Below are 16,001 nucleotides of genomic sequence, written 5' to 3' on the forward strand. Positions count from 1 at the left end.
GTGTTGCTCACCGGCTCACTTTCTGGCTACGTTGCTCTCAGATGCCACACCAGGCGTCCCATGCTCTTCAAACTCCTTCTCATATGCTCGCCACGCTGCCATGTCTGTTTGCAGCTTCTTCTGTTGCCGTACTGCTAGCTGATATTTGACCATTCTGCTGTCCGCTTCGATCATGCCGCCAAAGACCATGGCGGACATTTGTATGTACCTAACCAATCTCAGCACCGGGTAGAAGAGGAAGCGTGTGACAAGAGGTCATGCCATGAAGAGGATCAGGAATGAGCGCTTACGTCTTGAACTGTACTGTGAGTCCTCGATATAACGGCGAGAAGGCATATGCGACACCCCCTGCTACTGCGAAAAAGGCACCCCACTGTGATGGTTTGTTAGCATGCACCAAAGAAGAACTTGAGAACAACCATTGGAGTTTCCTAACGCACGGAACAATACGTTGAAGCAACAACGCAAGCCCGTTCGAACACTGATTCAACTCTTCCTCATGACGTAATAGCAGCAATGGGATGCAGAGGCCATGGAGCAAAAACTCGTGTATGTGAGGATAGGCCAGAAGTCTCAAGCTGACAAGGAACTTGAAGGTAGGACCTCGAAGACATCCAACGACATAGCGCGTGCAACATACCTTAACACCACCATACGCCGCACCCTTCGCCGCCTCCCACGCCGCCTGATTCGTCTCGGCATCCTTCATCAGACTGCCATGTTCACGCACCATGTTGGAAAGGTTGTAGGGCCAAATGCGTCTACCACAGTCTGGTTGTCATTGAACGGATGGTTATTCTGACAAAATTGCAACTTGATGAGGTGATGTCAAACTGCAGCGGGAGCTAATCGGAGATGGACAGGGATGTTCGCGTTTGGAGCGCGGCATGTTCGGCATCTTGATCGGCAGGAACGACATTCTACCACTCCTTGAATCTGTTTCTTGGCACAAACGTACCCAAGGATGTGGTAAAACCTTGGGAAGACAATTTTCTGGTTCTAGCTGTATAGGTCGATAGTCTGCACTTCTCACTACACGTCGACCCTACTTCCAAGACTGATAAGTTGAGCATATCTGCACATTCGTATACACAGCCAATCTTCACGAAAAATCGTGCAGGTGGCACTTGAAGAAGAAGCCCACAAAAGGTCACGGAGTCGATCCGCATGAGATGTCCGAATCTATCTGACCCAAGGATATGCATACCATGAACTACATTATGCAGCAATGCCACCAAACACCAAGCTATGCATTTCACCATGCCTTCAACATTTCCATTGCCCGCCCATCATCTCCGCCAGGATGGTGCGCTGCAACTCTGACTCTAGCTTCATGAAGGTTACCAAATCATCCACGCCCTCTGCATCGTCATGCGACCACTGCCCGCCCATCACACTCGCCAAGCAGGAGCGCCGTGACTGAGTTTCCTCGGGCGTCACCTCTTTGACATCCACCGTGACCTCGGGAGCAGCCTTGTCGTACGCCTGCGCATCAAGCAACAGCTTCTAACCGCCCTTCTTTTCCGCAAACTCAATGTGCTGCGTCTTCGGTTCATCAACAGGCACCTCCTTTACGTCCACCATCTGCGTATCGCGACTTGGTGTCTGTGTGTCTACCTCCATGGGGTCGCTCCTCAGACCAGTCAATGCATCCATACCGCCGTTCACCTCGACCATCTCGCGTACCCCGGATTCACCATCCATCTCCGTATTTGGTGTTAGCGTCGCAGAACTCATGCCTGAGCCTTGTTTGCTCGTCTCGTCATGATACTGCTGGGAGCTGATGTTAGCCCAATCATGGTTATACTCCGGCGGATGTGTCTCTTTGTCCCAATCTCCTCTCAACTCATCCCCAAAATCATCCCATCCGCCCCCAGCCCCTAGGTCGTGATTCTTCTGCAATTCTTCAAGGAAACATAGCTTGTCTTTCTTGACGAAGTCTTCAAGGGGCTTGGACAAGGGGATGGGGGCTTCAGAGGTAGCGGCTTCGTTAGCGTAGATGAGCAGTACAGACGCGGCTTCGGAGGTGGCTCGCTCGAGGACCTGCTGCAGATCAACGCGGTCGCGAATAATATTTGCGGGGCCAGATTCAGAGTCGTACTGCACGCGCCACCATTGCTTCGCGCCGGGAGTGTTGGAAGTGGTGTCGGGATGGAGGAGGTAGATGACATCGCGGCGGGTTGCTACGCCGTAGAGCTGGTAAGGGTAGTGCATTGCGTCTTGGGCGAACTGCCCTTCGGGGTAGTCGGGCTCAGTGAGATCGATCAGTGCTTCGGCGCCATCGTCGATAGTAGGCTTGAAACGGTTGGAGATGTTGTTGAGTGCCTCCTGGGCCTGCTTGCGCTGCTCCTCAAGGGCTAACGTAGTTAGCAAACGTTCTGCACACGGACCTATGTCACTTACCGGCTAACTTGCTCTCGACACTTTCGTACAGCCTTTGTAATTGAGCTAGCGTAGGAGCGTCTTTTGCGTTGGGCTCCTCTTCGCCCGCCTTGGGCTGGAAAGCTTTCATGCTCGTCTTGATCAACTTCAAGGTATCAACCGTCTTGGAATTGCGCTTTGCCGGCGTGTGATACTTGAGCCTATCGGTCTGATCCTTGATGCTGTTCAGTTGAGAATTGTGCACGGCCATCTCATCGAACATTGCCTGAATGACATGTTTGTTCTTTTCGAGGTATCGGTCCGCGTAAAGTGTCGCAGGAACGCGGCAACCCAGCTCGTTACCATCTTGTTTCGAGCCTTCTAGTCGAAAGATCAAGACATTGCTTATGTCCATGATATGGGCAGTTCCGTCTGAGCTGGGAAAGAATGTGTCATCGAGCACATCGTAGATATCTGTCGCTCTCCCGTCGCGCTTCGACACCGTACTATCGAGGACAAAACTGTTGACCTGTTGCTGAGCATTGACGACCGACCGCAACATGCCGTTGATCTGAAAATCTGGATTCCGTCTCGCATAGGCTGCGCTCCATAATATGAGAAACTTCAGCATGTCGTCGTCTGGATCTTCGAGGGAGGGCGTTTCGAGTTGCTTCCAGGCGTCCATATCCAACATCGACTCTATTGTTGTGTAGGCCCTGTCAGTGTTGTCCAGGAAGGCCATCAGACGTTGTGTCTCGTAAATGATTTCGAGTCCATAAGCTTCATCCCATCCAACTGTACTATCCACAATACGTGTTCGTCCTGCGGGATTGCCTTTCCACCATTCATCGCCCACCCAGTAGTCGTCTTGCGTCACTGCGGGCGACAAGAGCGCGTTTCGAAATTGCGGGATCGAATGTAGGATAGTGAGCATAGCTGGAAAGTAGTTGAATCTCGGTGAAGGCTTGAGGATGGCGGGCTGGCCCTCTTCTCGCTGCCTCTGGCTCGGTAGCGGATCGGCGATGTACTCGGACGCAGTCGTGGCTGGGACCATGGCCCAGTTGGCGGTGTCGTAGTTACTGCGAGTAGCAGGTCCGAAGACGGGTTTCGCGTTGCCTGTAACGCCCGACTCCTGCCCCTTCTCGATACCTGGCGCATGTCAGCCTCGACTCAGCCTTCCATTCTCACAGTCTCCCACGAGACTACTGACTTTGCATGGGATCGTCCCCCACATGTGTCGACAACGCCGAGCCTGGGCGCGTGCCTATCCGCGAGTTCGGCCGGGTAGGCGCTGTGCTGTTGGCGCCGCTGCGAGGGTGGTTGTCGAAGCCTGGCGGGTAGTCAATATTGAATGCTGAAGCAGAAGCTCGTCAGCTGGCGTCTATGCGATTACCTGAGTAGGGTGCCAACATACTGGGCACACTATTGTTCGATTCGTCAGCGTACCTGCTTGCGCCGAATGCGCTCTCGTCCCAGGTCGGTGTTGATCCATCGATGAGCTTGTGCACGGTCGCTATGTCTGAGCTGAAGAACTTCTCTGCCGCCTGCCCCAAGTCGCCATTGAAGACCTGCCCTCCTTTAGCTTTGTGCTGCCTGGTCGCGCGGCATAGTGGCGAACCTTCAGTAGCTTCTGGCAGTCGTCATATTGTAGCTGGTAGCCGCTGAGCTCTTGGAGCATCCCCGCATTTTCCTGGTCTGCCATGGTGATAGCTCTGGTGGTGTGGTGTTGTAACGATGTGGTGGTGGTGGTGGTGGAGCTCTCAGGCTCTGTCCAAGCGGGGCGCAATGGAGGCAGCAAACGGCGCGTGCTAGCAATAGGACGAAATGGCGAGTACGTGAGAGAGAGACAGGATGCGGTAGCTCGTGAGGTTCGTGTTGGGAGACATAGCGGGGAGGTGCAATTGCGCTCGGTCGCGAAGGAGCTCTCGGAGCTACAATGACGACGCGAATTGCAGGGATCTGGGCTCCGCCATCAGACTTCCCACCTTCGCCGCGGCGGTCCTCTGTAACACCTAAAAGTCAACTGACTTGCACAATGTTTGACTGTTCTCCACCGTGCGAAACATTGCGTCGCACTCGCTCTGCTCACAATTTGAGCCATGGACTTCAATATGCCTGGCTGCCCAATGCCCCGACCGGAGGACCACAACGAGACCTTGGTGAAGGCTCCCAGGAAGCACGTTTGTTCCATCATGTACCAGCCGGCGCCCCCGGATCCTGTACACGCTTTGTCTGTTCTGACTGCTGTCTCCCCTCATCACCTGCTTTTCTGCAGTGCTTCTACCGGGTGAATGGCGATTATCTCCGGCCGTATTCCCGCTTCATTAGAGGTACCTTCACTGGTGGCTGCGACCTGGGCTATCGCAGAGCGCTCGCACTAATGGCTCCAGAATCGTACGATGATGATGTTCTGTGCGACGGCTGGTGGCTCAAAAGCCTCTGCAACAAAAGGCAACGCATCATTCGAAAGCAACAACGTGAATATGGAAGCTGTGGCGGTTGCTGTCACCAAAATGATGCGCAGACAGGACACTGCTTGGGATGGAAACCCCGACTACGTTCAAGGCATAGCGCAATTCTACAGAAGAAAAACGCCGTTGATGCTATGATATCTCTAAGCTCCCCAATCTCGCTTTTGTACAAATCGTGGTCTATCGTGTCTACAATGCAATATACAACATATGTTACAACATATCTCGTACCTCACGAGATCTATCTAACATTACTCCCTGCTCTCTGTAGCCGCCTCAGGTACAGGCTCAGACGCAGCCTCATCATTCGACCTCGCCGCATACTCGGGAGTCCCGGGACCGAGAGGCTTATACAGCTGTACGCCGCGCTCCTCATCGATCTGATCCTGCCTCGTCCTCCACGTCCTCCCCCTGCTCGCATACCTCTGAATAATCTTCCTGTAATTCGCCAAGCCCTTGTTCTCCTCATCGTCGTTCTGGCCGATGAGTTGACGCCTGCGTTCTTTAGTCGCGTTGTAGAGCTGCCAAACAGAATTTTGATCGATCTCGTTGACATGGTATTCAATCTGCCAGTTGTCCTCTGGCTCGAGCTTCTCGGGCCGCTTGAGGTAGTGCCCGTTTACTTTGTTGCGGACGGTGAGCGTCCAGCCCATCAGAGGCCCGGAGCTGGTTGTGTCTTTTTCGAACTTGGGTGGCGCGATGACCGATTCGTCGTTCTCGGTTTCGTTGGCGGTGGGCTCGGCATTCTCGATGGTGGTTTCGCCCTCAGTTGCAGCCTCGCTCTCAGCGGAAGTCTTCGTTTCCTGGCTCGCCGCTGCTGTTTCGACGTCCTTGTTTGCTATGCCGTCCTCGCTGACCTGCTCGTCGACTTCTTCCTGTAAGTCTTGCCATGCTTCTTGTGCCTCGGGGTCGTTCTTCCCGACGCCTACGACGCGGCGCGCCCACTCCTTTGCGTATTGTGTTCCAGTGTTCTGGATCTCGTCTGCGCACTCTTCTGTGACGGGCTCGGCAAAGACATACATGAACGGTGACTTTGTGTCGCGGGTTTCAAAGTGGAGGCGGATCGACTAAAAGCGTTAGTATGCTCTCCAGATTGAAATATTGAGTGCACCTACTGTCTCGGGGAACTTCTCCGTGGCTCTGTTCAGGAGCTCTTCCATCAGGCCAATGGACAGCTTGAACTCCCGGTCACCCAAGCATGTGTCGGTTTGTCCGTGAAGAACCTGATCCATCTCCGCAAGGCTGAGGTACTGAAAGCCAAAAATGCGCTCAATGTTGTGGTAAGCCAAGAAGATGCCGTCCATTCTGCCCATGCGCACTTGAAGCGAATACTTCAACATGGTGGCACGAGTCATGTCGTAGAACTCTCGTTCGAACGACTCCCACTCACCCTGTGCATAACGCAACTGATATCCAAGCCCTTCCTGGTACTCCTTGTGGTTCATGCGGATAGATACTACGGCCCGTGTCTTCAAGTCGAAGATGCCAGCGCCGGGCAGGCGAGGGTCTTGGGCGTCGAGTTGAGAGCGCATCAAAATGCTTCCCTGCTTCGAGTAGTGGAAGCATCTCGCCGAATCGCCTTCCGCCGGCGTCTGCTCCGGATTTGATCTGCGGTAGCGCTCGAACTCGGCGCGCTCTGTCGTGAGGAGTTTTTCGAGAGAATGGCCGAGCCAGCTCATGACGTTGGGGGTATCATAGGTTTTGTCGGCGTCGATCGCATACACGCCTTTCTTGTATCGCAAGAAGATGGCGTCTGGTCCTTGTGTGATCTTCGAGAACTTGTCGGTGGGATCTGGGAAGTTCTTCGAAAGCATGCTGTGATCGAGCCTTCGATGAGCGGACAGTAGGAAGTGGAAGTGCTGAAGCACGCTTGACATGCTGGATGTCGATCCTGTGTACTTGACACCCAATCTCCTGGTGACGGCGAGCAGATCCTCATCCTTTGACGATGTCTTGTATTCGCTCAACGCATCGAAGTCGAACTCATCGACGGGCATGATCTTCTCCAGGTAGGGATCGAAGTTGTAGACGCCTGTTCGGGGGTCCTGCAGACGGTAGACGCCAGGATTGAACAGGACACGGTCGAGGCCGTAGGCGAGCATCGGTACGGGCGGCATGTCGACCTCGACAGGCTCGAAAGTGAAGTCTTCTGGGGCCACCTCTTCTATCTTGATATCCAGCGCTTTCTTCCTCTTTTTGCCCTTCTGGCCAGTCAGTTCCTTCATGGACGATCCCATGAGAGCCTCCTTGAGGGACATGAGCTTTTCTCCTTTAGCCTCATCCTTCTTCTTTTCCTCAGTAGGGATCTTTCGTATACGGCCGTTGTCGTCGCTGGACCCGTCCTTTGCGTGCGCATCGTCCACAGCCTCTTCTGCTCCCAAGAACTTGTTCGTGATGGCCGGATCATGCTTGAGGTTCTTGAGCGTCTGACTCTTCCTGGCGCCTTTCGATCTCTTGGACAGGGTCTCGGTGGCGCTGAAGGACCGCCGTTGATGGGTTGTGAGCTGGCTGCGGGTGGCGCAGAACCAACATACTGAGGTGTTACGCCATGGCGCAGCCTGGGCGATGGTCCTACTACTCCTGAGCATCGAAAAAAGTAACCGGGGTTGAACGAGCGTGATGGTTGAACGCGTCGACGATGGCCAATCGCGCTTTCCATTGTCAGAAATTCTGTCGGTGTTTACCGCCCAAAACCTCCGACCGATCGACGCTTGACGTATTGGCCCTGCACGCCATCACCAACTCTCTCGAGGTCCCGCTGATGCGCGTTGGTTCCTGAGACCCACAGCGCCGCCGTTGCTGCTCCGCTGAGCAGCTGTGTCTTGTCCTGCAGGGCGCTGCTTTGGGATGTTCTGCACAGAGCTTCACTTGCGCGGTCTGCTGAGTACGTGTCGAGCTTGTGAACGCGCCGAGCTCATCGTCGTTCCCGCCGAGCGCCCCACGTCTGTTCGTCCCCAGCCCTGGAGTGCCTGGGCTGATACAGGGGAGCATTCCAAGTGCAGCCAACGTCAAAAGCCTGTCGCCGGTTGGTCATGGCCTGCGAATAATGACAGCAGCCATGTCGGCCACTCTGCCAACTTTTGTACCTAGTCAATCAGCATTTCACTTCGTAGTCTGCGACACAATCGCTCGTATCGCCGTGTAATCTTAGGTACCTACTCAAACCTCCGGCTGTCTCCTCATGCAACAGTAATTTGCGCCGCGATTGGCCGCCAAATTTGACATTTCGCAACTGCACTGCCTGGCCTCTCAATCTCCTGTCTGAGCGTGCGCCTATTTACCCTTTAGCTGCCTGTGGCCCTCCGCATGCGCCATTACCGCCGCTGACCTCGCGAGGGGCGGCGCACGCCAGCAGAGAAGGTAGTCGCACACCATGTCGAAGGACAAACGGCGGAGCATCTTCGGCAGCTCTCTCAGCGCATTCACGAGCATCACCCCGAAGAAAGATGAGTCGCAGCCAGCAAATCTACTGCGGAAGCGACGGACGGCGTCTTTCATGTCCAATTTGTCGGATGTGTCAGGGTACAGCGAGAAGCAGACCATCGACGAGAACACGGTTGCGGAGACACCAGTCCCTGCCGCGCGACCACGACCGCAACTGCCCAATCGAGGAACCGGCAAGCGCGCCAGCTCTGTGTTTGGGTCGCTGAGGAGCTCCAAACACTACGACGATGAACCGCTCTGCGCGACCTTGACCCGCACGTCCTTGGGATTCGACTTCCCCATTGACGATACACACAGTCGTCATGTACTGCAGCATGGCGAGGTCCAGACGAGCAGCTCCATGTTCAGAAAGAAGAAGGAATATCTGGTCTTGACGGAGACACATCTTATCAGGTTCAAGAGCCAGTCGAAGGCATCAGATGCTTTCTCTGGGTAAGCTCCATAGCGATCTTGGCCAGGTGTATATACATGCTAACGAATAGCAGGGTGCCCTCACCACACAACAGCAGCAACCGCGTATCGAACTATCGACACAGTCAAAGTCCCTCGACCGGCTCAGCGCAAGAAGCTCAATCGCTCGCTTCAGATGCTTCGGGAGACCGTGAAATGGGCACGCCGTTGCGCCATATCGTAGCCGTGTTTCATGCGCCGGACGGAGGACCCTATTTTGCACTTGATGTTTACTACCTGGACGACGAGACGAACCAGGCCTCCTCAATGACTCTGCAATTCGGCGACCCGGAGGAGATGCACACATGGATGGCAAAGATACGAAATGCCTCGAACAGCGCGCGCCTGACGGACGCAAATCCACTTTCTGCATACAACTCGCATCTTGCAGCCCGGGTGGTCGAAGCAGAACGCGACTATGTGCCTCCGCACTATGCAATATACAAGGTGGTCATACGGGAGCCGGGCAAAACTGCATCGAGGGCATCTTCTGATGATCTGGGCAAGCTCTCTGCTTCTGTATGTTTCGTCGCGATCGGTGTGCACAAGGTGCATCTGATTCCCCTGTTCAAGCCACCTTCTCAACGGTCGTCTAGTCCGTTGTTGGCTTCGCTCAGTTCTCAGTCCTCGCACGGTATACTTGCACTTACTGAGTGCGTTCTCAGCGAGGTTGATGATACCTTCCAGTTGACGTTTAGGTAAGCCATCCCTCATTGTTTGATGGTGATTGGCTAATGTTCACAGAAAACCTTTGGAGAAACCCAAGACTTTCCATTTAGCATCACTTGCGTCACACGACATCGCCGTTCGCCTGCGCTACGTTGAAGAAACGATGCGACCCGAGTGGGAATCACGACCATATCAGTTCGTTGTTCCTGACCCCGTGAGACATGACATTCTTCGTCAGTCGCAGGTTCATATGATGAACCAGGATTCTTTAGATCGTACATTGATTGGATACTGCATCGCATACGGCGTACAACCTGAGAACATCAGCTATCAAATCACATACCCAGACGAGGATTCGCCACGCTTCGAACTACTTCGACCCATTGGTTTACGGCGAAATCAGTACACGGTGCACGAACTGCTCGCGGTTATGCGAGCTCTGCGATACAACGAGACCTTTGCGGGCATATCTTTTAAAGATGTCCACCTCGACATACTGAATGGCTTGATCGACGAGCATGGAGTCGAGCATGTTTGCACCAAGACCAAGCGAGGGACATATGCGCGTATGGATATCGAGGACCTATCCCGGTCGTGCTTGCTCGTGCAAGAAATTCGAGCTCTAGCCTTGACCAACCGCAAGCTGCGACGCATGGATTTCTCAAATTGCATCAAGAAGAAACCTAAAGACTTCACAGAGGCCAAAACGAGCGCTAGAGACACAGGATGTGGTATTGTGGAAGCACTGTTTCCGCTCTGCAAGTATCAAACGACGAACGTTGATTGGATCGCGTTGAACGGCATCCAGCTTGGAGAGACAGATTTGGATTACTTAGTAGCAGCAGCGGTGGAGCGAGCCTGCCATATACGGGCACTCGAAATGAGTCGCTGCGGTTTGACGGATCGTGCATTGTCTCTTATATTGGATTCTCTGCGGCCCCAAGAGAATACTTTGGAGGCACTCAACCTTTCCTCGAACCCTTTCCGGCTGTCACCTACACTGTTCGACTCGCAGATTGGTTGTTTTGCATACCTCACAAAGTTGGATCTGTCGCATGTCGCACGAACATCAGGTCCTGAGCCCTTGATATCTGTTGAAACATTGAACGTGATGAGGTTGCAAGAATTGAGTTGGAGTGGGACGTCGCTCAATGCTGCGACCATCGATGCAATAGCAAGGTAAGTTAAGTCTGCCTCCGCAACGTGACAGCGACTGATCCTGCCTAGTTACCTCCTCAACACCAAGCAGTCTAAAGGTCTACGAGAGCTGAAAGTGGATCACTGCTACATCACAGGGAAGGATGTCGCTTACTTGCTGCAATCTATGACTGAAGAGCCCGGCAAAGCAAGAGATCTGCACCTGGATGTCAGCGAGAACTACATTGAGAAGGATCTCAAGCGTCTCACGAAGGCTATTGCAACCGGCTATGCTCCAGCACACCTCACGATCCGCCTACTCGAATTCGAGGAAGAAGCAGACTTTCGCAAGATGATTCTCGCTCTGGCCCAGAACAACACAATTCGCCAGCTTGACATTTCACGTGCTTCGTTACCGAGCGACGCTTCGGAGGAGACATGTCAAGCACTAGAGAAGATGTTCTCCGACAACAGAACCCTCGAGTGGCTTGACATGTCAGGAGAGGACTCAAGACTAGAGACTACGAAGCTTGGCGTTGGAGTCAACAGGGCTTTGCGAGGGTTACAGTATAATGAGTCCCTGCGCGTCTTGTATATCAGATGTAAGGATCACGTTCTCCCCTTAATCGCAATGCTAACTCGTCACAGACCAAAAGCTCGGTTTACAAGGTGCAAGCACCCTTGCCGATGTGCTCAAGACCAACAGAACTCTGCAGTATCTCTACTGCGAAATGAACGACATAGCACTCAACGGTTTCACTGACCTCGTCAACGCTCTCCACCGTAACACCACACTGCTGCATCTACCAACGATGCACGAGTCTCGTCAGATGGCGCTCAAGCGAACAGAAGATCAAGTGAAGCAGATGCGCGATGATGCATCGATCCACACAGCCCCCAAGCCTGCTTCCGTCCGCAGCAAACTTGCAAGTAAAGCCAGCAGAGTCACTTCCAAGACTGGGCGGGACCGCGGGCCTTCCATCGGCCTGTCCGACCAGGACATCAAAGCCGCCTTAGGCCTTGTAGACGAAAGTTGGTCACGCCAAGAATATCGACTGCAGCAGTATCTCCAACGCAACTACAACATCGCCAACGGCATTCCCGTCTCCATGGACGTTGGTGACGAAGACTTTGAGCGCGATCGCCCAGACACGGCATCCAGCCTCAGCAAGATCATCGAGAAGGTCACCATCGATAGCACGCCTACTGCAGAAAAGGACTTTCAACTAGGCGCTCCCACCCCCGGGTCTCTATACGAGTCACCAGAAAGCACACCAAGCGGTACGCCGGGCCTCCGTATGGCAAAGACTAGGCAACTGCATAGTTCGAAGGTGGATTACTTCGGCAGCGGGTTCACAGCGAGCCCGGATGGCACGCCGAACGGGACACCGACTGTCGAGAAAGAGATTCAAATCGAAAGGACACTTGGCAAAGAGAGGCTTAGTCTCAACTTTGACGTCACCAGTCTGGAGAAGGAGATCGAGATGAGCTTCTCCCACAACCGGGACGCATTCTCATAGCAGCCGTGTGAGCTGTTGCTGCACACTCCACCTGCACATACTCGATTTAGCATTTACATTTTAGGCGCACTTGTAGGACCATTTTGCATACACGGCGTTGCATCTGTACGGTATTTAGGAGGTTGTGGTCATTTATCATCCGCGCTTGTATGTACAGGCGTTTTCGAAGCATAGAGCAACAATTTAGCGGCCGGTCAGCCTCTACATGAGGACCATGAGTGTTGGTGTTCGAGATATTGGGCATGCACGTAAGCTCTCCACGAACTGTAGCATGTAAGTCTCTCACGGGTGCTATGTTTCCTGTTTCAGCCTTTCGCATAAAAGATTAGAGCTATCGTGCACGCAGCACAGAATAAGCCAGCATGCTGGTGCGTCTGGACTTTCCTTTCACCTTCACCTACCATTCGCTTGCGACATTGCCTAGCGCACGGCGCCTTGACAGATGTCTTTACCGATGATCGTCAACTCTCCTCCCTCGATGACAACGACACCACAAAGGGCGTCCGGACCTCCGCTACTTCTATGCTCCACCCGCACAATGAGTGCCCGCAATCCACCAACCAAAGCGGCATTCTGCTTTCTCGACCTTCCGAAGGAATTCAGGCTGATGGTTTACGAGTTCCTGCCGGTCGCCCGCATCCACCGAAACATCCACAACTTTCCCACACTGGTAGTCTTGTGGCCACTCACGAGTATCCTGCGCATCTGCCGAATTGTCAAAGAGGAAGCACCCAGAAATGTCGGCGATACCGTTGAGCGATACAAGCAAGCCCGTATGACTTCGACCTTCACGTACACACCCGACCTAGACAAGATGCCGCGAATGATTCTCCAGTTACAGACCTTGCTCTCTCCAAATCAAATTGAGAAAAACTCCGACAACATTCCCGGTCTGCTTGAGGCAGCTATCAAATGGAAGGACTATATCTCAGATTCCAAGAGGCGGCCGCTCCACTATTCCATCAGCCCCGCGCTTCCTTCGGTCATAAAGGGCCACGCTGCAGCATCCCATATCGCTGAGTGGGCCCGACAAGCAGGTCGGCTGTTGAACCGAGGATGTAAAGGTCTCAAGGCAGTTCGATGCGGCAATCATCGTTTCCGAAGTAGCGTAATGGGAACCCATCAAGCAACGAAAGAGTTTGTTTGATAAAGGACTCGAGAGTACCGACTTCGTTGCTGGCATGTATTGTCATGTGCTACCGGAGGACGACAACATCTCCACTAACTTCACTGTTTTCCCCCGGATCTTGGTTGCGTCGACTCAGAAGATTTCGGTATCTTTGACAGCTTGCCGTCAGATATTCATCTGCAGGGATGCTTCCCTGTTCTTATTCCCAGAACCGAAATCTTCGTGGTGCTTTCGAATTTCCTGCACCATACGAGTATCATCAAGATTTGGTTGTGTAATTTACTTATTTGGTTGAGTACTTTTGTATGGGAGTGAGAGCCTGGCTTCTTCGAAGTCCTGCCGCGCAACACCACCTGCACCAATTGTCCTCAGCGAGATACTGTTAGAAATACTTATTTAGCTCTTCAATTGTTGTACTAATCTCAAAATGCGTTGTTCTGGTAGATGTTGAGATATTTGAGCCAGAAGGTGGTGTGTTTTCTAGGTAACTTGGTGTTGTTGGACCCTTGCGCACATGACAGAACATTAGATTTTGGGTGAAAGTACTTAACCGAGTAAGCAAATTACCCAACCAGATAGTGCTATCCATCATCAGTACTCCCCTCGAGCTACGGGTCTGAAATCACCCTCAGGCTGCCGTATCCACGCAATCGTAACTAGGGAGTACTGGGATATGTGGGCCGAAGAAGAGTGGTATTGACGATTCCACAATGAGCAGCGTAAGGACAGAGCTTCGAGAATGAGGATGACACTGATCCATGTACAGGCAATCCACGAAGTAAAGACAACCGCGCACGAAGAGGGTTGTTCAGTTATAACGACCTGGAAATATAGATACTTTCGAATCGAGTTGAGGACCTACGAGGGTAGTGTAGAAAAAGCTGTCACCACTTGATGTAAGGTCGTTATACGCTTCACTAGAATTGTGACAGCTCTTGAACCACTGACAAGGGCTAGATCTAATAAGATCCTGCTGCACTCGAGCCAATCTGCACCTTCTCATCTCCCAACCCACAGTGATCAATGCAGACACTTTAGGGATTAGCAAGTCTCGACCTCCCAAGATGACGCACCAGCATCCCATCTCGCCTGACTCGGCAGCATTCATCCGCCTCTCCCCCATCATCTCTCATGATTCCCACCTATCTCAGCGTCTACAGAAATTACAGTTCACATCTCCGTCGCACGACTGCGATCTATGGGTCCAGGGTCCACCCTCACTCCTGCAGAGTGGTACAGCATCGTGCAGCAGCGTCGCGCCACGCATGGTCTACCTAATTCGGTCTAGTGCGGCTGGGTGCGCAGCCGAGTACGATCTGATTTGATCATACACAGCCGCATCGGGCGAGCTGCATATTCAGGTCGGCGAGGTCAAGGTGCAGGATCGAGAGAAGTCGAGGCGGGAGTTTGGAGCGGATCTTGCACGGATCGCTGGGATTGTACGTGTGTGACGAGGTGTTGTGGTGGTTTTGCGCAGTGGCTTTGGAGAGGTGGGTGGGGGCGGTACGTGCCGTGAGCGTTTTGTGACAGATGATGCTGATAGAGATGAGCATCTGCAATTTTGTCCGATCGAGAGGATCCAGGTACGCTGATGTAGGTGCATCTCAGGGCAACTGTTTGGTTGCCAAGCTCGGGTCTGGCTGATTCTTGTACTGGTGGATGTACAGGAGCAAGTTTCCGAATAGCTATATCTTGAGAAACGTTGTAGCACACGGCGTAGGGTTGGTGAGTTCAAGTCCTACTGATAGATGCAACAGCAAAGCGTTGTAAACCCCAACCGGTCACTCGATGTACCAATCAACATGTGCAAAGATGTCAAGATCGGAGAGCTTTCATCCCTATCTTGATCAGCAGCACAGTGCGTGACCATGTGAATTTGCACGGCTCCAGCGAAGCATGATGGGATTGAAGCGGTGGAGTTGTATCGATCTAGACAGGGCAGTGCAGCATCGTGCAGCAAGCTGTCGAGTCCGTCAATCGGAATGGTCCGGAAGAACCCTTTCGATAGGTTGCAGATGTTGTTTCGAAATGATACTGTTACTTGAGAGATCCTCTGCACAGAATAGCCAGGCTTGTGTTATCCGTGTCGCGTGAGGGTTGACTGCGGTCCACATGAAGGATCGAGTAGCACAACTTCTTGCCCGCGCAAGCATCCATCTGTCTGACCAAATTGGGCGATGTGAAGACGGTTTCGTATGAGTAGCACACGCTTCGAGTGAGTTACAGCTGTCAATTTGGCTCCAGTCGCCGATATCGTTGAACTTCCGTCATTGAGATAGCGGCCTGCAGACTGATCAGGGGCATCACCCACGGTCTTGCCCACTTCTCTATCCATTCATGGGCGAGGTAAGATCATCGGTGTGTTGTGGGCACAGCGATCGAGTCATGTTGAGGACGATGGGTTCGCTATCGGGCAACGAGATTTAGGACAGGGGCTTGCATGATCTTGCAGCAACCCTTGCAAGAACACCCGTGGTATGCGGGATCGTTCTCGTGAGAAAGTGGTTCCTGACATGTCCAAGCCGGTCGAGGATTTTCGTTGCTGTGTGTATAAATGAAGTTGTGAGGCGAGGCCGATAATGTGATGACGTGAGTCTCGTGGGTGCCTCACTTCACGATTCCCACAGGAGAGCCCTTGACCCTTGTCAGATTCGCTTTGCCGAGGTGACTTAGGTTGTTGCTACAACCCCCAGGACAGATGGTACCTTGCAATTGTAATCAAGTTTTACCACAGCTTGAGCGAGGTGCAGTGGTACATGCTTGGTTGCCATGCCCGAATCCGATCTCGCATTCGTGAGGGGTTGAGATCGGATTCGCAAC

The 16,001-nt window shown here is 53.0% G+C and overlaps 6 protein-coding genes across 6 annotated transcripts; 3 read left to right on the plus strand and 3 right to left on the minus strand.

Moving 5' to 3' along the window:
• Nucleotides 1-15: 15 nt before the first annotated feature.
• BU25DRAFT_348858 (uncharacterized protein) lies at nucleotides 16-733 on the minus strand (the record flags this gene model as incomplete). Its single annotated transcript, XM_033703222.1, has 3 exons — nucleotides 16-208; nucleotides 291-373; nucleotides 641-733. The coding sequence occupies 3 exons, from the start codon at nucleotides 731-733 to the stop codon at nucleotides 16-18; spliced, it is 369 nt and encodes a 122-aa protein (XP_033558141.1).
• Nucleotides 734-1,384: 651 nt separating this feature from the next.
• BU25DRAFT_164823 (uncharacterized protein) lies at nucleotides 1,385-4,177 on the minus strand. The gene is made up of 5 exons (XM_033700761.1): nucleotides 3,980-4,177; nucleotides 3,755-3,929; nucleotides 3,572-3,691; nucleotides 2,404-3,510; nucleotides 1,385-2,357 (listed from the first exon to the last, which is right to left on the minus strand). The coding sequence occupies exons 1-5, from the start codon at nucleotides 4,061-4,063 to the stop codon at nucleotides 1,507-1,509; spliced, it is 2,337 nt and encodes a 778-aa protein (XP_033558142.1). The 5' UTR covers nucleotides 4,064-4,177; the 3' UTR covers nucleotides 1,385-1,506.
• Nucleotides 4,178-4,359: 182 nt separating this feature from the next.
• BU25DRAFT_413843 (uncharacterized protein) lies at nucleotides 4,360-4,783 on the plus strand. The gene is made up of 2 exons (XM_033707137.1): nucleotides 4,360-4,691; nucleotides 4,752-4,783. Exon 1 carries the CDS (start codon nucleotides 4,473-4,475, stop codon nucleotides 4,650-4,652), a length of 180 nt encoding a protein of 59 aa, XP_033558143.1. The 5' UTR covers nucleotides 4,360-4,472; the 3' UTR covers nucleotides 4,653-4,691; nucleotides 4,752-4,783.
• Nucleotides 4,784-4,915: 132 nt separating this feature from the next.
• Nucleotides 4,916-7,683, minus strand: BU25DRAFT_413844 (Pet127-domain-containing protein). The gene is made up of 2 exons (XM_033707138.1): nucleotides 5,948-7,683; nucleotides 4,916-5,899 (listed from the first exon to the last, which is right to left on the minus strand). Exons 1-2 carry the CDS (start codon nucleotides 7,418-7,420, stop codon nucleotides 5,084-5,086), a joined length of 2,289 nt encoding a protein of 762 aa, XP_033558144.1. The 5' UTR covers nucleotides 7,421-7,683; the 3' UTR covers nucleotides 4,916-5,083.
• Nucleotides 7,684-7,813: 130 nt separating this feature from the next.
• BU25DRAFT_164884 (leucine rich repeat protein-like protein) lies at nucleotides 7,814-12,273 on the plus strand. Its single transcript, XM_033700763.1, has 5 exons — nucleotides 7,814-8,708; nucleotides 8,762-9,424; nucleotides 9,471-10,574; nucleotides 10,623-11,134; nucleotides 11,181-12,273. The coding sequence occupies exons 1-5, from the start codon at nucleotides 8,206-8,208 to the stop codon at nucleotides 12,050-12,052; spliced, it is 3,654 nt and encodes a 1,217-aa protein (XP_033558145.1). The 5' UTR covers nucleotides 7,814-8,205; the 3' UTR covers nucleotides 12,053-12,273.
• BU25DRAFT_164836 (uncharacterized protein) lies at nucleotides 12,274-13,381 on the plus strand. Its single transcript, XM_033700762.1, has one exon. It carries the CDS (start codon nucleotides 12,495-12,497, stop codon nucleotides 13,197-13,199), a length of 705 nt encoding a protein of 234 aa, XP_033558146.1. The 5' UTR covers nucleotides 12,274-12,494; the 3' UTR covers nucleotides 13,200-13,381.
• Nucleotides 13,382-16,001: the final 2,620 nt, after the last annotated feature.

The sequence above is a fragment of the Macroventuria anomochaeta genome (assembly GCF_010093625.1).
Source record: "Macroventuria anomochaeta strain CBS 525.71 unplaced genomic scaffold BU25scaffold_33, whole genome shotgun sequence".
In the NCBI taxonomy this organism is placed as follows: Eukaryota; Fungi; Ascomycota; class Dothideomycetes; order Pleosporales; family Didymellaceae; genus Macroventuria; species Macroventuria anomochaeta.